General features: G+C 45.8%; 1 protein-coding gene across 9 annotated transcripts in view; it reads left to right on the top strand.

The window, feature by feature from the left end:
- LOC135911392 (MAM and LDL-receptor class A domain-containing protein 1-like) overlaps nt 1–25632 on the top strand; it is a 265122-nt gene that overhangs the window by 27832 nt on the left and 211658 nt on the right. For 2 of the 9 annotated variants that reach the window (XM_070528718.1, XM_070528725.1), the window contains exons 2-7: nt 1490–1639; nt 9314–9591; nt 13149–13227; nt 16454–16609; nt 20634–20843; nt 24086–24183. In XM_070528718.1, coding sequence (XP_070384819.1) covers nt 1490–1639; nt 9314–9591; nt 13149–13227; nt 16454–16609; nt 20634–20843; nt 24086–24183 — 971 coding nt within the window. Of the gene's footprint in view, nt 1–1403; nt 1640–9313; nt 9592–13148; nt 13228–15710; nt 15855–15963; nt 16184–16453; nt 16610–20633; nt 20844–24085; nt 24184–25632 lie in introns of those variants that run through there. The other 7 variants (XM_070528726.1, XM_070528713.1, XM_065443661.2 and 4 more) reach the window with 6 other exon arrangements.

The following is a 25632-nucleotide window of genomic DNA, read 5'->3' as shown; positions in this document are numbered from 1 at the left end:
TAGTGGCTTAGGATAGGCATAGGATCATTATATTTGTTTTCTGCATATTAATCTTCAACCCCATTCTTACACTCTCTCTGTTAAGGTCCTTAATAATTTGTTGTAACTCATCCCCAGTGTTGCTGAACAGGACAATGTCATGTGCAAACCGAAGGTTCCTGAGATATTCGCCGTTGATCCTTACTCCTAAGCCTTCCCAGTTCAATAGCTTGAATACTTCTTCCAAGCATGCAGTGAATAGCATTGGAAAGATTGTGTCTTCTTGTCTGAACCCTTTCTTGATAGGCATCTTTCTACTTTTCTTGTGGAAAATTAAGGTAGCTGTGGAGCCTCTCCAGATATTACCATTACCAAGTGATGAAAATAAATACATGTACCCGTGTCTAACCCTGTATAATGTGCTACAGCTTCGCTGGTCAACCACCTTCACAGAGTGGAATAAATCCTCAATTTTCTGTTTTGTTTTTTGATGCATAAACCCGCGTTCATAAGAAGGTGAAAATACACTTGCCCCAGCAGGCATCCAGTTGCGATTTTAGGGTAGGACGGATTCGGTGCATAGCGCCGGTACGTGCTTTCGCAAGGACTACCAGCTAAATCAATGAATACCGACAAGAATGTCGATGAGCCCTGTCAAGGCGGTCGTCAAGACTTGCTTTTTTCTCATCAAACCCAGTTTTCTCATGTAAAAAAAATCTGAAATAAAGGTTTTGATTTATTGAAGAATGCGTGAAGAGAATCTGTTAGCGCGTATTATCATAACTTCAGTTTTTTATGCTCGCCTGCAATATTTACCAAGCCACAGGTACACGACAAGGCTGACAGTTCCGTACGCATGCTAAATCTCGTTCTCTCGGTCACTGAACTCCGCAGACCTAGAATTATGTTTAGAAGGACAGAAAGCTGAGCTAGTTGGTAAGGATTCATAATGCAAAAAAAGAGGTGAGGCGTGCAGACAGGACACAAGAGTATAAAAGGGGACAACACGAACGCCGACTATCAACTGAAGGGAGAGCTGAGGCGAAAAAAGAAAGAAGACACAAAACTCACCTGCGCAAGCTCATGAATGGTATCACCACGTGTCAGTCGGGTACATGTGCCGGTCTACGTGAGAGATAACTGTTAAGGCACTTAATCTCGTCCCTATGTAAAGCAATCGAAGGCTGTCTCACGCATGCACTTCCACCATTATAGATATGCCGTGCCTCTACCATAAGACGCGTATTTTCATTCTTATGTCTGTACAATATCGCGCATTCATCTAACTCTGGCGTGCAGTTACAATCTTGGCAATGTAGGGAAAGATTAGAAGGCGATCCACCGGTTAACGACCTTTTATGTTCCATTAGCCTCTGATTGATACACCGTCCCGTTTGCCCTACGTAGAACTGGCCACAGCTATGTATTATGTATCCACATACTGACGCACGTGAGAACGCGCGCACGCAGGTGGTTTCAACCGGCAATTGTAGTTTGATTTCTACCGCAGGTAGCTCGAACAAAAATGCCGTCTGCAACTTCGAGCAACTTGAAAAGTGTGCAGCATGGCCTATGAAGTGCAGAAATAGAGCTTGTTGGATGGTGGTGAAGGCGAAGAACGTCAGTGAAGGCCCTGCAACAGACCATACCACGGGGAAAGGTAAGAGACTTTAATTTGAAGCTCTTGCGATTGGACTCTTTACAAAACCTATCGACATACGAACTGTCACTCAACGTTTCAACTAGAATTCCTATTCATGCGTTCATTCACATTTCGGAGAGGCTGCATAAGCAAGGATCACCATGTTTGATAAGAGTTTGCAGTGGCAGTGCTAGGGATACTGATTTAACCGTGTTGCTCCGGATTGCCTCCCCACTCTACGCGCGCTGGTGTGTTCACGCCGTTCCGCTCACAGTCTAAATATTCATAAGTGTACCGGGTTTCCCAGTGAACTTGGACCAAGATTAAGATAAAAAAAAAAGAGCTCTAGAGAAATCGTACCGACTGCATAGTAGCCTTAGCCGTGTGTACTTACAGCTAGTATTTTTCTCATCACGAAGTATTAATTAACTGCTTTTAATTAGTGAACTTTTTAATCATTTCTTGAATCGCAAAAATATCAATTACAATATTGTAGGGTACCTCAAATAACCTCCGAATCAAGCACTTGTTTCGTGCTCAGCTTTGACTCGTTTTCTTTCTGAAAAAATAAAGTGAGCGAAACGTGCAAAATATCAAATAGATACGCGCTCGCCTGCCGCTACTCAAGCGCTCCTAAGCGAATAGCCACGGATACACGGAATACACGGCTTTTCTAGCGGCGGCAGCTCGATACAGGGCTTCACGCTATGTGATGGTCGCGGCATCAAGAGAACACGCCGCTGACGCATTGATGAGCATAGGGGAGCCGCAGGGGGGGGGGGGGGGCGAGAGAGGAATTTAGAAGCCGGGAAACCATGAGTGCGTACTTGGGACTGTAATTTTGTGCACTCATCTTGTTCTGTAGATAGGCGCATCCGCAACGTATGTTCCTTTTGTTCCCTTAAGCAATAGAAACAAACCTTGTGCTGGCTATGTCCATCTAATACGTTTCGGCGGATCTGTAAGGCCAGCATATGCTGTTGTCGATTACGCAAATCATTTTTGCTTGGTGTGTCGGTGCGTAGGTAATAACGGGAGATGTCAGCGGTACCACGCCAGTGAGCTGCTTTTCAAGAAGACAGTCGTGCCCTTCACGAACGATCCGAAAGCTAAAATGATCCTGGCTCTGGGTGCGGCGCACGGCTACAAGAGGAAGGCAGCCAAGCTATTCTGGATGTGGCATTGTGGAGCACGCTCTAGTCCGTCAACAATACTTACAACGTACGAAGTCTTTTGCGAGATGGGTAGCTTCACAAAAAAGCGACACAGGACTGCTACGGTAGCTGAAGGAGTGGAAACAGATATTTTAGTAGTCATTGCTGCTAACGCTCACGGTAGTGTGCGCGACGCCAGTGCGGAGGCCGGAACCTCAAGGTCATCAGTGTGGAGGATTTAAAAAAGGTTATATGCGCCCGTACCTTGTACATCTTCATAAAAAACGTAAAGACCGAGATTTTGAAAACAGACGACTTCGCCAGTTGGATTTTCACGAAATGTGAAGAACCAGACTTTCTCACTCGCGTGCTTTGGACGGATGAGGCTAATTTCTCCAGAAACGCACAAGTTAATCTTCACAACGCGCACTGCTGGAGTGATAGGAATCCCCACCGGCTGACAAAAGCCCCACACCAATACCAGTGGTCGTTTAATGTGACGTGCGGTATTTTTGATGGCAACATCACCGGACCCATCTTTTTTGACAACACACGTACTAACGACGTAACGCTCCGTCGACGACATCCTCGAGGGCTCCGTGAACGACGTCTGTTAAAATTTTCCACTTGCGCACTTTCGCAACATCTCGTTTCAACACCACGGGGCTCCTGCGCATAGTAGTAGTCTTGAGCGTGGCTCAACAAGCTTTTTCCTGGACAGTGGATTGGCCAGCACGGACCCTGGCCTGCAAGGTCGCCGGACATGACACAGCTGGACTTCTTGTGGGGCTACGTGAAAGATCGCGTGCATAGCAGCGACACTACCACACCGGACGCCTTAAAGGCAGAAATAAGCAGCGTCTGCCACGAGATTCCAACGTCGTTGGTCGAAGCCGCAACAGCACAAGTTTTGGAAAGAAGCAAGTACTGTATTGCTTCAGACGGTGTCCTGTTTGAGCACGTGCTACAAGTGGCAGTGGAAAATAACCGTTCAGAACTGGTGTAAAACGTGGCTGTTTAACGCACCTTTATGATGTCACCCTATCCTTACATAAAAAAAGCTTGCGATAAAGATAGAAATAGGTAAAAAACTGTTTTGTTTTGCCTCCTTTCCGGAGTTCAAGAGGCAGAAAGGGTAAATGGCTAAACCAGTTACACCTCTGGCTGTTTCTTTGTGGGAGGCTGAGACGCCTTACGCGCTTTTGGTTTATTTGTTATTGAAATATACTCTTGAATAATTATTTTCTGTTCTTCCGAGAGCTGCCTTTTTTCTTTTTCCGTGCTCTTTTGCGCACTGTTTCTTTTAACATTGGTTGAATTTTTTTGTAGCTTTGTTTCATCATACGCGAAGGTTAAAGCTATCCCGAGTGCCTCATGATCGAGCTCAACATTCTTGCGTCCTCAGATGCTGACGTTTATCGCACCATGTTAGTTAGGTCGCGAAACCTGTCAAGCCATCCTACATGACGAAGCCTTGTACGATGTGGTGATAAACAAATGCAGCCGTATATCTTTTAAAGGTTGCTTGGAGGCGCTTGAGTAACGGCGCGCGAGCGCGCATCTATTTCATATTTCGCGTACATAGCGGGATATGTACGCGAAATCAGCACGAAATCAGTGCTTGGTTCGGAGGCTATTTAACGTGCCCTACAACTTTGCACTTGACATGTTTGCGATTCATGCAATAATTTAAATGTTCACTAAAAAGCAAATAATTAATTAATACTTCGTGATGAAAAAAACACTGGCTGTAAGTACACACGACTGCCGCTATTATGGAGTCGGTACGATTTCTCTAGAGCTCCTGGGTTTCTTAAAAAAAATCTTGGTCCAAATTAACTGGGACAACCCGGTATATTGGATTGGTCAGCGAATTATTCTTTTGCAGCGGCGGTATATCTGTGTTTATGTGACGTTGTCGCTACCGAAAAATAACTGCGTCGGCATATGTGTATTTGGCAGTTTGTAGAAAACAATAAAATTACTCGTGTTTTTTTTTTTGAGCAAGTGTAATTTGTTGTGTTCTCATCGTGATTTCTAGTCGAAATACCTAGCGAATAAATCACTAGTGATAAAGTCGTGGGTAATGCTTCAGTCAACCATTTTAACTTAAATATTCAAGATGTCGACCAAGCGTACTTGCTTCCAAAACAATAAGGTCACATGGCGAACATAGTTTTAAACCATGAATATTCGTAATTCTCGCATAATTTTATGGAAGTATGGTTAATGGGGTGACTAGTATTGCAGTGATAGCATAGAGGTGTACTTCCTAGAGCTTTCGTCGTGTCTATCACCGATGTCATCACATTCACCACCATCTAGATTTCTGTAGGCAGTAGGAGTCATAAGAAGAAAAAAATCCTTATGTCCCTACCAAGGATTCGATCATTGGCCCGCTACGTGTTAGATATCGTACCGTGCACTTGCCGTCATCGTTGTTGCGCTGTTGTTTAAGGCTCTGTTTTGAGCTATCATCTGTGATGTTTCTGTCAGGTGTGTTTGTTTGCCGGCTGTTATACGCATTTTGTGGCTTACTAGAATAATGTTTCAAGAGGAATATTATGCTCGGAAGACGATAACTATAATGTAACCCTATGTTACGACAGTCTGGCGCAAAAAGACGACGCGTGCTGCAATCTCACACATATTCCAGTGCACGCAAGTTTAATGTCCAATATTAAAAGCTGATTACAGCCCTTGCGTAGTCAAAGACTGCGGCGACGGTTAGAAAGAATACTAAATTATCCCTTAAGGAATAACGACAACCTCATTGTGAGAGTGTCACCACTCGCCACCGCTTACAGCCGGTTCGCTGTCAAAGAATTGCAATAACTTCCACTGCCAACTGCCAGTGTCCTTACAGGGGAACTCAAAGCGTTGCTTCAGCCAGATGTTTAGGTAGTATACTATCAGATTAAAGCGCTCTATCAACTTGCACACACGGACCATCTATGTGCTCCTGTGACTCTTCCTATTACAGCACTCACGGGAACGGAACTATCACAGGAACACGAGAGAGGTTGGCAATCTGCAGTTGGAAAATTTCTTTTGCAAAGGCGTGGAATAGAGAGTGCCTCTGCTGCCCCGAGGTTCAGTGCAGGGCCCATCAACGCAACGTTTGAAATGTCAGGGTCATGGAGTACAGTGCTGCACAACATGCGATCCACGGGCCGCATGCAGTCCGCGAGCAGGTATTTAGCGGCCGGCGGCCGAGTTTAGACTTCTCTGGTGTGCTGGTGCTGCAATAGAGCAGGGTCATACGGTGAGATAAACGACAATTTTGTATCCAAACTGAATAGACGACGTGAACCATTGGCAGCGTCAGGAACATTAAAAAAAAAGGTGTGGAAGCGCAGGGTATATCTTGTTGGGAAAAGGCGCATGACCACTTAACTAATTTGTCAAGCTACCAACACCAAGACCACATTATTGACGCTGCCTTCCATGACTGAATCAAAAATGTACTTTCCTAGTATGCCTTGACTGAACGGCACCGAACAAACCGCCTTTTAGCAAACAAAGGATTCAACGTTTCCGACTAGACTAGGACCCGTGTGAATCTCCCAGAAGTTGGTTTCGTCCATTGCTAGTTTTGAGCTGTGCAGCCTTGGTTTAAGGTATGCGCTGGTACCGAATCGTGTGTCGTTATAGGTAAATCTACATACTACTTCATATAATCTGCTTCATTGGCTATCATTGAAGCAGTGATTCTGGCCAAATGTTTTACCATGCAGAGCGTACATACCTATACACTTACAGTCTACTGTAATAACTTCTAATTTCACAGAGGAGGAGGAGGAGGAGGAGGAGAAGAAGAATGTTGGCTGATGGTAGATCTTGCCTTGCAGGAACAGCCGGCAATTGCTTCACCTCAGTGCGACCTTTCAGCAAAGTTTAAGAAGGCTAATATCTTTAGCTACGTTCTTCTGTGCGTCCTCATTCAAAGAGCATCACGAGGCACGCGACCAAGGAGGTGACGCCCACAGTGGTGCGGAAGAGAACGCAAGCCGTAGCTTGTAAGCCATTCAGCAGATACGGCTATGGTGTTGCGCTGTACGAGGTCGCGGGATCGAATCCCGGCCGCAGCGGCCGCATTTTGATAGGGGCGAATTGCAAAAAAGCTCGTGTCCCGTGCATTGGGGGCACGTTAAAGATTTCGTGGTGGTCAAAAATGAATCCGTAGTTCCCCTCTAAGGCGTGCCTCTTAATGCAATCGTGGTTTTGGCATGTAAAACCCCAGAATTCCATTCATTTGAGCAATTCAGCGCACGATGCCGAGGCGGCCTGCCCCCGCCTGCGCGACATAGCGCCAGAAATGAGTCTGCTAAACGTTATTTATCACATTCTAAGTCTCCATCACTTAAGAAATTCAGTAGGAGCCGGAACACTTCTCGCCTGTATGTCAAGTGTCCTCGCTGAAACATGTTGTCTAGCACGACGTCAACTACCAACGAGAAAAGACTGCGCCAGTAGAATATACTGTGGGTATAGCAGGCTTTCAATGAGATTATCCTGCATGATAACAGTCGGAGAAACCAACTGTTTGCTATTTTATCGGTTTTGACTGCAAGAAAAGGACGCACCAAACGAAGCCATGCGCCTCAAGCCAAGCAAAAATACTGAAACTTCATTGCACGAAACATAAAGGAATTTTGTTCAACAGCAATAACCTGTCACTGGCTCACTTTCTTATAGTCGTTCTACTGTCCATCGGTGTCCGCCGTTGTCGTCGGTGGCTGTCGCAGGAATTTCAAGGTGCTTTGCTAAAAATTTATGAAGAAAAATAAATAAGCATGTGGTGCTTGAGCAGGATGTGAACTATAGCGCGGCAGAGTGGCATTGCAAGGTTTTAGCTCTCAGCCGGTGCTACAGCAGAGAATACTGCGCTTGGAAACCGTGGTTGCATCGCTATAGCTAATTGGCTGACGCCACGCTCTGCAGCTCATCTACAAACCAGCACCGATGTGAAAGAACTTAAACGAGGCCAGGGGTAAAAGGCGAAAGGCAAGGTAGGATAGGATGGGAAAGAAAATGAAGAAATATCCATCTCTCCCGACTTCACTGTACGGAGAAGCACCACCTCCACAAACAAAGATGACTCGTGCTGAAGTTGTAACTGAATGAAGTTCTCGATGCCATGTCGATGACAACAACAACAACAACAACAACAACAACAACAACAACAACAACAACAACAACAACAACAACAACAACAACAACAACAACAACAACAACAACAACAACAACAACAACAACAACAACAACAACAACAACAACAACAACAACAACAACAACAACAACAACAACAACAACAACAACAACAACAACAACAACAACAACAACAACAACAACAACAACAACAACAACAACAACAACAACAACAACAACAACAACAACAACAACAACAACAACAACAACAACAACAACAACAACAACAACAACAACAACAACAACAACAACAACAACAACAACAACAACAACAACAACAACAACAACAACAACAACAACAACAACAACAACAACAACAACAACAACAACAACAACAACAACAACAACAACAACAACAACAACAACAACAACAACAACAACAACAACAACAACAACAACAACAACAACAACAACAACAACAACAACAACAACAACAACAACAACAACAACAACAACAACAACAACAACAACAACAACAACAACAACAACAACAACACTGCTTTTTGCCTTTTTCTATAGTTGCTTCGGTAATGAATTGGGGATTTGATATAGTCGGCTCTAATGTACCTTCCCATGTTACTGCATCTAAATGAAAAAAAATTCACCTTACCGGCGAGCTCAACTTCCATAAATTATGACATGAGCTCGTCAATGATGAATGTTTTATTCTACTTTTTCTGGAAAGCAAATTGCTCGCGCGCACCTACGAATGTTTACTTCAACCGATACCACATGAAACAGTGCAAGACTTACTGTGCGTAATATTCCTACAGCTATACCATGTAATAACTTTGAATTATGGCCGAAACTGCAATGTTTTTGTTAATGCTCGCTGAATAGCACTATTTTCACCCTGCCGGCGTGTCAAGTTACGCAGCTGCAGCACTTTCATTTCTCCACAAATGGCAGTGAATACGTAGTACGCGGACGCCGACAAAAAAGTTAAAGAATAAGGTGTTCACTGTCATAACTGTACGCGCTTTCGCGTGTTTTCACTTTCACTACCACCGCTGCGACCCAGCTGCACATCACTAGCGCACTACAGGACGTTGCAGCTAGCATGAGCGTTGAGCATGCAGCACGGACAGCTTAGTCTGGGCTTAACGCAGGCACGTACTCGTCGTACTTATGGTGCAATCAATTCAGCACCAAGTTCAGAATCGAAAAGGCCGAGGTTCCATCCCGGGTAATTTGGTACCGCGGTGATTGTCATGGTTACGTCCACTAAGAAATGTTTCGAATATGCAGGTTGTAATATACTCGTCTTTTGCCTTTACGTCAATTATGAATACAGGCTTCAGTGGCAAAATATTTCACTTTCACGCAGATGACGGATTGTACGCTCGCGCAACGTTTCCTAGGACGCGACGGTGGAAACAGCGCCCAGCAGTGCTGGAGACATCCGCCAGGGGCCCGTTATGCTTTATGGCCTGGCTGCACATATCCGCCTTGCAGCTTCCTGTCGTGCAATTCACGTCAACTCCCGGAAGGCGGCCCATACGGAAACGTTACTTGGACACACGGATCTTCCTAAGAGGCCGAATGAGTGAAATGGGACTCTGGCAAAAGGTGGTCTATTACGACGATCGTGGCGATGCCCTAAAGGTGAGATTCCCATCGCAAATATTCATTTGCAATTGCACTGAACTGAAGCGCGTCTGATGTTACAGTACAGTACACTCTAAAAACAGTTGCACCCTTTGGGGTGTATATTTGTCACACCACGATAATCGTCATCTGTCTTGCTTGCGTTTCCTTTCTTGAAAACACTGCGCCCATTAATTTCCTGTCTTGGCGCTCTTTGGCCATACTTGGCCCTTGCGCCATAAAATCCCATACATCAATTTCCTGTCGAGAATGCTCTGTCATGATGATAACGTGCGTGCCCTTTGTGACTTGGAAGTACCTGGCTCGCAGCGTTAAAGAAAGGAAATGTTGGCAAGACAAATGACAGTTATCGCAATATTCGTCATCTGTTTTGCCCACGTTTCCTTTCTTTAGCGCTGGAGCCCGGTACTTCCCGGTCACGAATGGCTTGCACGTTATCAGTGTGACACAGCATTCTCGACAGGAAAGTAGCGAGCTACGGTGTTAGGCTGCTGAGCACAAGGTCGCGGGATCGAATCCCGGCCACGGCGGCCGCATTTCGATGGGGGCGAAATGCGAAAACACCCGTGTACTTAGATTTAGGCGCACGTTAAAGAACCCCAGGTGGTCGAAATTTCCGGAGTCCTCCACTACGGCGTGCCTCATAATCAGAAAGTGGTTTTGGCACGTAAAACCGCATAGAAAAAAAAAAAAGTAGCGAGCGCCGAGTTTTTAAGAAAGGAAACGCTAGTAAGGCAGATGACGATTATCGTTGTGGGACAAATATACACCCCAAAGCGTGCAACCGTTTTAAGAGTGTGGGATGTAAGTAAGGACAAAGAATAACGATGGAAGCAAAAAGATATGGTTGATCCCTCTTTCATAGGAATGGGTAGAACACGAAGGTGGGAAACGTGTCTTCACAGAAGCTGTTGCGTGCCGACTTCGTGAACTCACGGTCCGCTGCAGCGAAAGGCGCACAATTTGCGGGTCGGCGACCGTGATTCAGGTTTGTTTGGCGCGCGGCGTCCAGCTGCGGAGTCGCTTCGGCGAAGGCACGAGCACTTTGGTCAGACACCGTTGTGTCTTGGGCAGCCGGCTGAGTTGCGACGCGCTCAGCTTCGGGAATGCGAGTGGCAGAGCTCGCAGCGTGCGCCGCGAACGCGCGAAGGCGTTCTGGTTCACGCTGGCGTGTCTCTCGGCGGACCAAAGCGAGATTCGCCCGTCGACGTCGTTAGCTTTCTGCGCCGCTTAGCGCAGCACTTTTCTTAATTGGCACCATCGCAAGTGAAGCCAGCAAGCTGCGTGTAAGCACTGCTGATGCATTTTGAAGCTGCACTCCGTAGGCGACGAGGCATCACAGGCTAATCGAATGCGAAAGACAAACCATGAGCGGAAACTGCGTCGTCGCCTCACCCGAAGGCCTACACCGCCTGCACCAGATTACACCGCCTTGGAGGCTCCACTGCGCTGAGACTACCGAAGCGCTCACTGTCGGCTCTCGTTAGTGTCATGATGCAGTATAGACGGCGGCACCATTCCTCTCAAGAGAGAGTAAATTTTACGCGTTCGCGCCGACATCACATCCGTTACAGGATGTTGATGATGGACCTCGGCATAAAACAATTTCGTGTTAAAAAATTCCTCGTGATAAAACCTTAACTTACTTCATATTCGAACATATCCGAAAATGAAAGCCTCGTCATTTGGCAAAAAATTTGAGCCATAACATCAAGCAAGAAATGACATTCAGCTATTCGTGCTTCAAGTTATTTGATTAGCGGAGCCCCCAATTGTTGCTCATTTATTTTTACGCAGCAAAAAACATGCTATTTCGCATTGTGTCTACGTGTTTTTCCTTTCAGGTAAAGATGGAAGTAATTTAACTTTTGAAAGTGAAAAGCAGGACGACATTTTTTGCACAAGGCAACGCGACTCCCTTACCGTTAGCAAGTTCTTCGCGTCGTCAAAGCCTTATCGTAAAAACAAAAAAAAATCATTTCACACAACTTTTGCATTTGAGCCCGAACTGCAGAAATGCAGACGTCACCGGTGTACAGAGAGCAGCGTAACTGGGATGGCGTTCACCGCGATATATACGCCATGATGCAGCTAAAAAATGACTAAACAAACTACCTTGTGGTACTCACTGAGTGACATTATGCTCTGTAGATGTTCATTCCGTAGTTTGCACAAATACTTTGCTGTCTTCTAAATAACTCTGAAATCCATCGCAGTGACCTTCCGTGCGCACCAAGTTTAAGCAGGATATGAATGTGGTTTACAATGTCGAATTTCCGCTTGATGTCTAAAAGGACTGCGGCATTTCCGCGGTCTTGCTTATGCTCCGCGTATGCCCCAATATCCAGACCAAGATATATGTACACATGGTGGCGAAGGCGCCATAGAAGCCAATACGCCCTGCAATGGCGGCTCGTGGAGGCACGGCAGCGCTATCTACATTTCGCGGGCCAACTTCTCGGTGAAAAAAAAAAAAAATCAACGTTTTCCGTTCGAGGCTTGTTCCACCAAATCGTTTGCTGCGCCTGTTCGCATCACATCGCATATACAGAGCACACAAGAGTACAAAATCAAGCGGGAGAGTATTCACCGCAACATCGCGTGAATATACCCATCCGTATTTATAGGCATTATTCTATAATGGCAGGCATTACACTGGTGAGTCTTGAGAGTTTTCCACGAATTCGTAGCAAAGCGTCCACCCTGATTTTGAACTAAGTACCATATGCATGTGTTCGTAGTACCAACACATATCTGTTATTTCAGTCTTAAAATAATATCAACACTACATTGAAATAATTTAGAAAAACCACACTTTAGTCTTCGCTAACACAGCACGCGCGCCACCTGAAGTTTTTTCTAATATTGAAGACATAGCTAAAACACAATATTTAGTGAAAAGCAGTTAAAAAATAAAGTTACTGATCAAATTTTATCAGGTTAATACCATATACATTGCCATTACTTTTTATGGCTACGAATAAGACAGTTTTGACGACATTACAGTGTTAAATATTGTAATACAATCTCGGCATATCTCAGCACGCATCGCCACGAGCAAACTTCATATATCCTGCACAGTTTCGTACTCTTTCGACGATGGAACCAAATAGCTTGTGAGTTCACATTTTCTTATTGTAATGACATTGCCTGTAGTTTTTCAAATGTTTCCATTGGTTACGTATTAGATGCATAATTTTAATCAACTAGTGTTTCCACCACGACATGTAGTCGCGCTTCAATCACACGACCCTAATTGATGTCTCTGCTTATTGGTTTGGAACCACATTTTAGCCTCGCATTCATGACCATGTGAATTGACTTTGGTCAAGACAGCATCCACAGCATATCATTGCTTTCGAAAACCGGCCAAGGATCCAGGCTAATTCTTGCTTCATTCCATTGCTAGTGAAGAATATTGTCAATAATATTTTACATTACATCAGACTAACTGGGCGGAACGAGTGTTTACGCAGGGTGCACTTCCCGGCTTTAATACGACAATTACTCTCTTTCTGCCCATTTAAACTGACTTGTTTTTATATTGACTGCAGATTCAACTTCAGTCTACATTCACCGATGGCACTGTGGCTGTAGACGACCTTTCCATAACGCCAGGAAAATGCCCAGAGCGTAAGTGAGACAATGCTCAGATGGAATAACGCGCTTCATTGGGTTCTGGACCGTGTGGCATGTATCAAGCAAGCGTTGCAACAGCCAATTCTCGCGGTCATCGGGTGTGTGCACGCGCAACGCCGTGCCTCTCTAAAGTTAGTAAGCGAAACATTACTGAAGTTGACCCGGCCTAAGGAAGTACGAACTTCACTTCGTATTACTGTCTAATACTTCGCTAACGCTATCAATGCTCCGCATTTCGGGCGATACCGCAACTTTTTTCGACAACTGCAGCTTGTTTATGCGAATGTGTTTTGCTGGTGGAATATGTTAACCTGATTACCTCTTACTAGCCCTGAAAGAACTGAACCTGTTGAGTGCCGAGCAAGCTGCATTTGATATTTCTATTTGTTCGCTTCTTTTAGCTTTCTGTTTTGGTGCTGTTATGACAGAAAACTGGCGAATGCTTTACTGTCTGTGCCGTTATTTTTTCACAGTGTATTATCGAGTTGCATATTCAGTATAACTATTGTTTTTTTGCTTTGCTATGCGCCTATGCTATTTCTGCACATCTTTGTTCACCTTTCTTTCTGTACCTATGCCACCCTGCATGGCCCTAGCTGATGGCGCTAACGGCACGTCACTTCCCGCTCTTACGCGTGAAGTGAATTTTTTTTTAGTTTGTCTTATGTGGCTATATCTTCGTATAACCTTCTTTACGTTTCATTTTTACATTCAAATATATTCAAGCGTAGCATATGAGGTTACATTCTTTAAATTCTTGCAGTGACTAGTGCGATGCTCCCTGTAGCGGGCTGGATGCTTGATGAGGCATACCGGCATTTGGCGTTTTTTGCTTTTTAGTTCAGTATAGCGTGCAAATGAGATTTGCGTGCAATAAAAAGGTTGCCTGTTCTTTCAGGAGGCAACAGAACATTTTTTTTTTAGTTCGTAAGTTAATTAAGACAGTGTTATACCAATTGGTCGATTGCAGGCCGAATGCAAAAAAGCCTATATAAACACTTCTGTGCTAAGATAACAAATTGCGAAAACAAATTTTAAAGAGATACTCGTGAAGTTGTGCCTAATAGAACATAACGTAAAGCGGCAAGGGCTTTCTGAAAGTAAAGAGTGACTGACCTGTTATTTCACAGGTGTGAAAGAAGAACTGATATTATTGATGCTCAAGGTTGCATTTGTACATGGAACAGCAAAGTTTGCGCATGTATTTGAAGAAAACAATGCGCAGACACAATAATAATACACTATTATAAACTCATCAAGAAAGCTTCAGCTTATGCCGTCGGAAATATAAAAGTTATCACATAAAAACACTGATATAGGCGTGCCACAGAAGACGTCCGATAATGTTGAAGAATGAGAAAGACTAAACGAAACAAACGAGAACAATAGTTACACACCCGCCAACATTACTTAGAATATGTATGGAAGGGGAAAAAGGGCTTTAGCGGCAACAAACCCCCCTTACAACTGCCATAAACTAGTTTCCGACCATATTTTCCTAAAAAATCGTTCAGAAATAGTCCGTAGGAAGTCACCTTCGAAGTAAACAAATTGATAACATTGGATCTCTGGCTGATCCAATGTTGAGGTGATGCCGTGTTTGGGTATGCACCCCGATACGCCGACGAGGACTCAGTGAGAAACTACTCCGACGCTATCTCGGACCCTACAAGGTCATCCGACGTATTGGTGCTCTGGACTATGAGGTCGTGCCAGACGGTATTTCGCTATCACAGCGGCGCCGCTCACGACCTGAAATAGTCCACGTTGTGCGACTCAAGCCGTACTACCAGCGTTAATGAACTTTGGGGCTTCGCGTAACTGACCTTTGGACTTTGTTTCTTTTCGTTGTTTTGTTACTTATGTTTAATAAGTGTCCTTTTGTGTTTCGCTCTCTTATATTTGTAGCATCGGGACGATGCTTTTTAAGAGGGGGGTATTGACACGTGTACTTACCTTTATCGGGCAACCACGTTTCGCAGCCTAACAAATGTAATCGCACAGCGTGGGACGCGCCTGTATGTATCAGAAGTTTCTGGAAAGTTATTGATGCTTCTACCCGGCTGTCTGTTGTCGCCGAAACCTTGTATTATCTGATTTCATCGCTTGACACGAATGGTGTAGAACTTTGTAGAAGGCATGCGGGTTCCAACGTTTAGTCTGGAACATTCGATGACTGCTGTATAAAAGCCGACGCGCTTGACCCGCTGATCAGATTTTCGACAATCGCCGAGCGTGTTCGCCGCTATCGTTGTGCTATAAGTGTAGCCTGTTTTGTGGGCACAGGTTCGCCCAATAAAAGTTTGTTTTGTCGTTCACAGTATTGCTACTGTGTTATTCAACGTCACCACCACGTGACAATATAACATCAGAAACCCGTCCAACACTGTTGCTTTACCGATTATGTCTCAAATCCCACAAACGTCACCATGGGCTCAGAAGAACTAGCGCTACACACCTTAGCGGTCCATATAGATAGTAGTAGTAGTATAAGACTTTTATTCAGCCAAAAATTACAGGCCGAGCATATCGACCGCCTGGGCGGCCAGTCGACGCTGTTCTTCTTCACCTTCAGCGCCAAGCCAGTCGAGCCAGGTGGTGATGGAAAGCGAAGGGGGAGGGTAGGAACTTGATTGCTGAGCAGTCGGACAGTAGAATAGGCAATGAGATAGGTCTGCATAAGTAGACGGGCAGTTGGGACAGGAGGGGTCGGAGCGATAGCGATAGAGAAAGAGGCGGGAAGGGGTAACTAGTGCATTCATTTGGATGTGCCGCAGAAGGCGAGCCTCCGGCACAGTGAGTGATGGATGAGGGGGAGGGTAGAGGCGCTTGTCGAGACGGAGCTGGAGGTAAACTTCCTTGATAGTGCGGCGCAGGGAGAGTCCCCCAGAATCCTGCGAGGGCCCCGACCAGGGGATCAACGGTGCCCGGTTAAAAACAGATATAGCTGGTATACTTTACGCATCCGGTGTGCCATGTAGAATGTTTTGCATCGCCTCCTCCTAGACGTGGACGCATGCAAATATGTTTCGTTGCTGTGATATTTCCGAAAGGTCTGGCCATGCTAGTGACCATCAGCTAGACGACGATAAAAAAAATTAAGACTGAAAATCTTCACGTAATGGACCACGTGACTAATATGGGCTAGAAATAATTTTCTGAACATGTTTTATGAACGAAATGTTCTGATATATGCGTGTTTGTTACCTGAACGTTACAGCTTCGCAAGACGGTTCCTGCACGTTTGAAACTTCAGGCTGCGGCTACACGAATGAGCCGGGCAACCAGGAGGGACATGTGTGGCGGCGACGGCTTCCATGGCAAAGTATCTCGGAAGACATCCCTCTTCAGGATCACACAACACAAACAAAGGACGGTAAGTAAGGGCGAACATATTGGTGCTAAAATTACCGGTGTGCTGATGGTTCTCGGGAGCGGCAGTTGGACGCGACCGTTCGGGATGGGCGCGCTAGCGTGTTCTTAATCTCATGCTACGTTTGTTTGTTCGCTTGTTTGCTCTCTATTAGTGTCTCGTTAGCCGTCGTCTTCTTACCGGTACCGCTGGCGAAAGTCACGGCGCCACAGTTATAAACGTGATAATATAACATGTTTCTTTTTCATGCAACTCACGACAATTCTTTTTCACTTTCAGTTAAGGAGGTTCTATCTTCTTCATCTTTATTTCCATATAGAAGAATACTGTCATTATTAATTGTTTGCCGACGTCTCTGAATATTATACGCTTCTGGGGAAATTACGTTTTGTCTGGGGTTAGATGGCCGCTGACGAAGCCAAGGAGGGTGTTTAGATCGCCGAGCAAGCATTAGCTTTAACAATTCGCCTTCTTCCTGGATGCAAACAACGCCTGCATGAAGCCCCTTGAGCGAGGCACGCGCTAATCTCACGCGAAGAACGAAACCTGAGGCAAGCAGTGCACGTCTGCGAACCGGTGGAAAGCAATATCGGCAATACTCACTCGAGTAAAACGTCGTGGCACACTGTTCCCACATTTTTCTGTGTTACCCTGCACCACGTTTTGCTATATCTCACGCAGCAAAGGCGATCGCACCTCATTGGAGACCACGAGCGCAAAAGAAAGATATGTTGGTGCAGTACGACGGAGACCGAATTTTGCGTTCACCGTTTGCTGACACCATTAACGCAGCAACAGTATTTTTAATCCTGTGTGCCTGTAAATACTGACATAAAGCGCCGATGTATGTAGCTTGAGAGTTATAGTCGAATTTTGCTGGACGCTTGCAATTTATAAGGAGGAGCACAAAAAGAGGCATTTCGCCGTCACGAGTGTTTGGTCGACTTTGTCTTGAAGTAATATCGCTTCGGCATGTGCGCTTTCAACGACGACTAGAGTCAACGACCGTGAAAATACGTGAGCGCTGTTGACTTCGTCAATATGCGCACGGGCCGTTTCAATTATTTCTGAAAGGTTGACGGGCCACACGGAATGTGGCAGCATGTGTACCGTTCCGCTGAAACTTCGCTTACGAAATCTGCTGGGGTGCGATCGGAGATGGTTGTTCGGCGCGTTCGTTCGGTTACCGGCGCGCGCGATTGGCCTACTCCGCGCCGACGTCGCCAGCCGCGGGGCGCCACCCCGTTTTTGGTGACGTCAAAATCACGACACGCTCCTGTCAATCATCCGCCCACCGAGCATTTCGTGCGAACGCGACGGGAGTTGAGAAGTTTGGAGGGATCATACGGCTTCGCATGGCGCGTCTGGTGGATTGGATTGGATCCAACAGGCGGCCTTTTCGACTGCGGTATGGCACGTTTGAATCCGATCCATAGTTTAATTCTAGAAAGTGGCGCTTCCGTTGGAAACTTAGGTTGTTGCGCTGGCGTTTCTAGAGGAAGGAGGAGAGCGGGTGGCGGTGCGAAACGCGTTTGAAGAAATGGCAGAAAGTGAATTCCGGCGTCGTTTTTGTTTCTCGAAACAAATAATTTGTTGGTTGTAAAGAGAAATCGACCACATCATCGGTGCCAGCGAGCCACTGGGATGTTGTCGCTGCCTCTTGAAAAGTGCGCCACTCTTCCCGTCGTTTTTTTTTCTTTTTCCTTCTCGCTGTGCGCGACACCACCTAGGGACGACGCAAAGAACCTAATAGTTATAAATTGCAGTAGTCACACATACTACTATTTGAAAACGTGTTTGGGCTTGAGAAGAAGAGATACATTTTTTCAGATAAAGATTTCATTCAATTGGAAGACGAGAAACATTTGGCTTTGTAGCATACTGTTTGCAAGCAGACGACAAACGACGAGGGTAAACTTCCGGCGAGGTCACCGCTTCCTGATTGGCTGCTCTCTCCACCCCGCTGTCACAAATTGTGCATACTGCAACTTTGTGACGTTGCAGCAACTGAACAGAACGCGTATCGAACAAAATATCTCCGATCGCGCCCCTGGCTTTGGTGCCAAAAAAGCCAGTTAAGCGTGTTTTTTTTTTCATACTCATTATGCTGCAGACAAGTTTTATGATTTCGTAGGGAGGCGTCTTAAGAGTGAACAAGCAAACAGCGAAATACATGTTCCAGTGCGCAAGGAGAAAGGGAAGACAGCACAGACGTAAAAAAAGAAAAAGAAAAAAGAAAGATAGGAAAGGTAAAACGCTGGAACCGGCGTTCTACTTGTCGTGTTACCTTTTGCGAGCGAAGTCACAAACAAAAAAAGACTTGCTCCCAGATCAGGGCATCTGCGGGAAAGCGCACACAATAGGGCATGTTGATTGGTTGCGCGCTCACGCGACGCGCGCAACCAATCAGAGCCTTTTCGCTTCCGCCATGGAGGGAAAGGGTAGGAAACGGTGTCGTGCGCGCTGCCCGCCGGTTTTGTTTCCGTTCAGTTCAGTCTTGGAAAACGGAGAAGACGGCCACGCGTTGTGCGTTCCCCCGAGGAACGGGCAGCATTCGACGAGCGGCGGCGAGAACTCGCCCTTGAAAAGGCTCGCCGTCGGTGCGCCGATCCAGCCGTTAGAGCTGCCCGAGCCCAGGCAATTCTACAGCAACGACAACGAAATCCCGAGCTGAGGGAACGGGGGGCCGAAGCAATCCGGCACCGTTAACTGTGGGTTACTTAACCGTGACGAAAGTCAGGTGCACTCAGGACAAGTTTCACTTACCCCCATTTTAAGGTACAGGAAGGGTTGGTCATTTTTTTACCTATGTACACTTTTCCGCTTTCCCTTACGCGTTGGAACACGTATTTGTCTAAATTCCAACTATCCGAGCTTTTTGGTTTTAAATATACGCCGGCGTGCGACAAAGCAGATACGAGACCTTATTGAGGTTTTCGGGTCTCCGTCAAGTCGATAACAAACGAGTCACAGGTATCTGAACGTTATTGCGCAACAACGTTCCGTGATAGTTGAGTTTGACGGTCGTTGATTTCAATATAACAAAGAAGTGTGCATGTGACACATGTACATAACGTAGCGGTAGGCTGAATGTACAGTGGTATACTGATCTAGTGTCAACACCCAAGTGCGTGGCAGAAGCGAATTTTGATCTCTGGTAAGCCTGGAGTGCGAGGCTCTGTTGCAGACACGCAGGTTTGTGTCTGTGCACCTGCGCAGTACATTGACGCCATTCCTGCCCGCAACCGACACATTTCGCTGAACAACCTGTTCACTGGTCCACAGATGTTCCTTGGTCTTTAGATGTTCCTTAAGTGCGCGGATGTTTCATGACATGTGATTTTCGGACCTGCAACTGCTCGGCTTTTGAAACATTTTTATCTGCGCAGTAGATTGGAATGGTAATGGTGATATTGATCTGTATGCAATAATGCGTGAGCATACGCCCCCCCCAACGCTTGAGCTACTCTTTCTTTTTAAACGGTGCTTCTTGTGTGATTGATCTCGGACTTTCCATTTTCCAGTTCATTGTAATGTATTAAGGAGCATACCTTTGCCCCTACAGTGCTACAGTTCATTTGCCCCCAAGATTCCGTTCCCAGTGTTGTCTGTAACCAATATGCACTTTAGCTGAGTGCATTTGCATTTATCTCGTAGTCGCCTCCACTCTTTCTCATGCACTACAGCCACAAATTTTGCGCATTTAAATAGTCTTGGCTCCCTTATGTCGGAATAATTGTGGAACGAAGAGGGAGGGAAGTATACACGTTTGTGACGGCTACACTGGACTTAGAAAAAGAAGATAAAAAATAAAAACGACAGCACGAAAATCTAACAAAGAAAGCTAAAAAAAACAAGAAAGAGAATAACAAATTAAACAGCGAAACGAATTCAGGCAGTGTCAACGTCCTTCAGTGCTCTAGACGAGTTTTACGCAACGCGAGCTGTTTTTAGAATAAAGTAATTACACGGAGATCACTTTGTCATTTCCTTTCTTTTTGACTGTGCAAGTTTTCTTGTTTTCCAGGAGGTTATGCTTTTTACACAATATCCATGAGGGAAAAATCGTCGGGAGTACTCACATCAGCAGTTCTAAGCAAGCCGGAGAGTCCGAAACAGTGCCTTCGCTTCTTCTACTTCGTACCCTACGCCAGTCAGTACCATGGCCTGCTCGTGCGAATTATTCGAAACCTGCAACCGGAATCAAGGGCGTCGTCACAACTAAACGTGACTACAGGTAACCTCACCGATAATTATTAGGGATCATTTTCAGTAGTACGAATGTTTTTGTACAATGAAATCCTGTAGAAGAAGAAGAAAAAGAAAGGAAAGCCGACTACTTTGCATGTGTGATCCGAAGAAGGATTCAGAAAGCCGAATTACGAACAAAATTTTGAGCAGGAGAAATTTTACAAAGTTAAAGAAAACCTTCACAAAATCACCAAGCTTAGAATGCTCACCGATACCAAAACAAGCACTTCAGGCGCCAGGACATGCGTAAGCAATCGTTGCCTCAGATGAGAACTTCCATGATTGCGCGAAAGGTGAACGTAAGTCGATCACAAACCCAAACGGACATCGCATCTGTCGACGTATAAGAAAATTCTGTGACATAGTTCTCGTGTAGCTGCCACTGATACGCGATGCAACGCGTTTTCGAAAAAAATTAATTTAGAACGAAGACGTAAAATAAAAATGAAAATAGACGACAATTAGCCTCCGGGGAGGAGCCGAATCCTCACCTACCGCATGACGCAGGAGATGGTAGCACGAAGCCGAGCACGTGCCGGCTTACGTTAGCGCATAGGCAGATCCTGTCTTTATTCATCAAGTAGCCAGGCTTCTCGTCGAAACCACTTGATCGCGCTGGCCTTATGTGTGGCGGTGTTAAAAGTGACTGAAAGTGGGCACGGATGTCTGCCTTCGTAACATGATTACTCTTTGAAACTGTCTTCAAGGGTCTGTGAGAGTGCTGCGTATGTCAGCGTATCAAAAAAGTAGCAGTTTCACCCGAAAGGCGAAACAATGATTGCGACAGCGAATTATTAGATAAACGCAGTAAGGTTAGTAGATTAACCAGCTGTATAAACTGCTGTGAACATTCGCTTATTAACTAAATTAAGCAGCATGGTGTCACGCGCCCAAAGACAAACAAACACATCTTGAAACTTATTGTGCGCAACAAACAGGGACGAAGAATAGAAGAAACACAAGGACGAGCGCTTTCTAACAACTGGTTTTATTTTTGAAGAACCACCTGCTTATATACCCACAGATCTGCGCGATCTAGTCAAACAGAGCACACCTATAGCGCATATAAGCAGGTGGTTCTTCAAAAATAAAACCAGTTGTTAGAAAGCGCTCGTCCTTGTGTTTCTTCTATTCTTCGTCCCTGTTTGTTGCGCACAATAAGTTTCAAGATGAATTTGTTCCAACTAGGCCGACTCGCAGTCTTGCTTAACATAAACACATCTCACTCTGGGACCACGGACGCACGCTTTCAGAACGCTGGCGTGATCAAGAGGGGCTCCAGAGGCGAACGAATTCCCGTCCAGGCTGCCTCTCGCTTCAGCCCGAACTATGAGCGTGAGAACACAGCGCAAACGAAGCCATCAGCTATCCTCGCGTCGGCTGGCATTCGAACCCACCGCAGATTACGGCCAAGATAGGACGCTCGCGGCCGCGCTAAGCCGCGGCATGCGCAACCACGGCAAGAGTAGAAGCGCAGACGCTCGCTACCCTGCCTGCCCCCGTAGCGCGCGCGAAAAGTCGGCGCGCGCGCTCCCCGCCTTCGTCCCTTGCCCGCGCGAAAAGTCGCCGCCGCATCAAGCCACCATCCTTTTCGGCTCCCCCTCGCATGCTTTCCCTCGCCCCTACAAGTTACGGCGCGCGGCCACGATCTTATCAGACGTGAAATTTATACGGGACATCACGGCGACGACTACGGCGGGAATTCGCCATGAGTGTACATATACTTGCTATCACAATAATACCAGTCTGAGATGGAGCCCGCTGAGGCTTGAACGTGAAACGTTTGCTGTTTAGTTCGACAAAAGCTACCAACCTTTGTGAGAACTTGCCGAATGGTAGACCACGACATGGGTATTGCAGCGCAGACGTCGAGTCTGTAAGGAGCACTGCATCGTCAGCAAGCACTCTTGAGTTTGTGGCGACGGGTGACAGTGCGAACCCGTAGGTCTCGACAGGCCTCCGAAAAGAGCAGACAAGACACGGGAGCGATCTCTCAGACTAGGTTTAATCTACTGAAGGCTAGCCGGTGCTAGCGAGTGCCGAGTGCAGCACCCGCGCATGTGCGGATGCGAGCGTTTGCGCTAGTTTAGTCATGCGACGTCAGTGCTGCTGCTGCTACAAAAGGCAGGTAGAGCACCCACAGCACCCACCTCTTAGCTGATCCATATGCCATCAGCGAGAAGCTTTAACAGCTCTTGAAAAAGGGCGGAATCAAACTGCTAACCGCGATCCGTAAACAGTTGCTTAAGTGCAGCCGGACCAGGCAATACCTCTGGACACAAAGGCTGCTGCAACTATGGGCGCCGAGATGTCGGAGTTGGGTGTAGCCTCTGGTTATCGTGTGTAGTGGTCGATGTGTTTGACTACGTAACAGTAGCGCCTCGAAGATGGAAGAGGGCCGATGAAGTCTAAGCGCACAATGTCAAAATGAGCAGCCGGTGGAAGAAAAGGCTTGGAAGGTGGTACGGGGTGGCGCTGAATCTTGGAGCATTGACATGGCAGGCAACAGCAAACCCAGTTGCGAACATGTGTGTTTACCCGGGGCTATATAAAGCGACTAGAAAGAAGATTTTGCGTTGCGCGGATTCCAGAATGCGACAGATTGTGGACTGTCTCTTAAAGACGTGGACCAAGTGCTGCCGAAATGAACGGTCGGGGTGTGCCTGTAGAAATGTCGCAGACAACCGGCGTACTACCTGAGGAGGTATTCTGTAAGAGTCTACCTAGTGGACGTGCCCATTTTGTCTGCTGCTGAAGTGCTGATTGGCTGTGGTGCCTGGCTGCTGCCAGACGCGCAGCCCAGCCAATCAGAACTTCAACAACAGACGAAATGGACATGTTTACTAGGTGGGCTCTTACAGAATACCTCCCCTGGAGTCAGAACGACGCCCTCTATTGGCAGGGATGTTGACGAACTCCGGAGGGTACGAAATTCAATGTCGTCGTGCTGGTGACTGGCAAGTTCAACACCTGCTTATGGAAAAGCATCCGCTCTTTCACCACACATAACAGCGGCAGAAATAGATGAATACGCCTGTCAGTTTGCTCAGTGGTAGGTTGCTATACTCAACGCCCACGAAAAAGAAAATCTTATTGGCTTGAAACTCCTCAGGACCTCAATAAAGTTCTTGACTAACTGATTGAGTGATTGGGTGCAAAACGCAATTAAGGATGAGAAAGTGAATTTACGTCTGTGGCCTGTTTTTAAAAATTTCTTTATTTGTACAGAGCAAAGGGATGAAACGCTTTGGAGCCGCAATGCAGCGTTACTGCCTAAGAGGTGGGCGCCCGCTGAAGTCAGATATACGGCCACGGATAAGTACAAGGTGAGTGTCTATAGCTTTATTGTTGGGAAGGAAACTGGGATTTGTTTTACTTAACATATTACTCCGACCGACGGCCAATTGTAAATGAAAATTCTGAGATTGGCTTGCGCTGTTCCAGAATGGCAAGTATATGCACCTTTCATACCACAGCATTTTACTGGTTCCTTTGGGATTAAACTGATTCAGTGTTAATGTTCAATGTGGACGACGTTTCATCATGAGAACCTTGCTTTCAGTGGAACTTGCATTGAACTTAAGTTGTCCGGAATATCCTAGTGATTCTGATCCAATAAAACATTTCACCCCATAAGAGCTGGCTTGCACACCATCGCGCCGTCCCTATTGACGATATCAACTGAAGAACACAACGGATGATTAGAAAGTAATAAAATGACGGGAAGCGCATCGCTATACAGGGTGTTTCGCGTAACTTGAGCCAAACTTTAAAAATATGCAACTGCCAACTACCGAACCAAAGTGCGTATGTTGCTTGCCGTCACTTGGAAATACTCAGATTATCTATTGCATTCTACCCAATTGGATAATTCGTTCTAATCAATTAATCATTGCCTAACTAAGTAATCCATTAATAATTTTTTCAGAACGTGAAAGAAGCCGGCGAATACACGCAAAATTGCCGCACGACTGGCTCCTCAGGCACTTTGCTTATATTTGTGGGCTACTTTCACGTTCCGAAAAACACTTTTATATAGCGCATTCAGCAACAGAAAGCTGAATGCGCTATATAAAAGTTTCTTATGTTGCTCTACAATTTCCTCATTGACACTTTTCATCGAATTATAATAATTGAGAAGTTGATTTATTAATTGAGACTCTAATTAGGCGGAAGGCAAAACATAATCTGAGCATCTCCAAGCGACGGCAGACATTACCTAAGCTTGGTTCTGTCCAGCTACGTAGCATCTGAATATTTAAAAAAATTGGCTCAAGTTAAGTGAAACGCCTTGCATTATTATAGGTTCCTGGTTTGTCGTATTCTGATTGAATTAGGAGGAAGGTGATACGTTTTAGGAAAAACGTTGGGCTCCAGACTCATTTGCGTATCACATTCATCGTGGCCGAGCGCTGGGGTGGGAAAAAGCGCCGACTTTATTGAGCGGCGGCTATTTACGCAGATCGCGCAGGAGAGGGCTAGTGCCTTTCTCTTGTCATGCGTATCGTCTTCAGCTTTAGGCGGGTACCGCGCATGTTGCCCTTCGCTGATATGATACAATTGTTTTTCTAGTTTTAGAGAGGCCCGACTTGCTTAGCAATTTTCGTGCAATAAAGAGGAAATATTTTGTTCTCGTGGTTACCCTGTCGTATCCTACGGCGGTGAATCACACCGTACTTTATTCACAGAAATGGTACAGTCTTGGTCAAAAAAAAAAAAATTACCGACGATTACGTTACTTCCTCATGCGAAATTTGAGCGCAGCAAATAAGCTG

The sequence above is a fragment of the Dermacentor albipictus genome, chromosome 1 (genome assembly GCF_038994185.2).
Source record: "Dermacentor albipictus isolate Rhodes 1998 colony chromosome 1, USDA_Dalb.pri_finalv2, whole genome shotgun sequence".
Taxonomy (NCBI): Eukaryota; Metazoa; Arthropoda; class Arachnida; order Ixodida; family Ixodidae; genus Dermacentor; species Dermacentor albipictus.
Note: the sequence above shows the minus strand (reverse complement) of the source record. Positions and strands in the feature narration are given on the sequence as shown.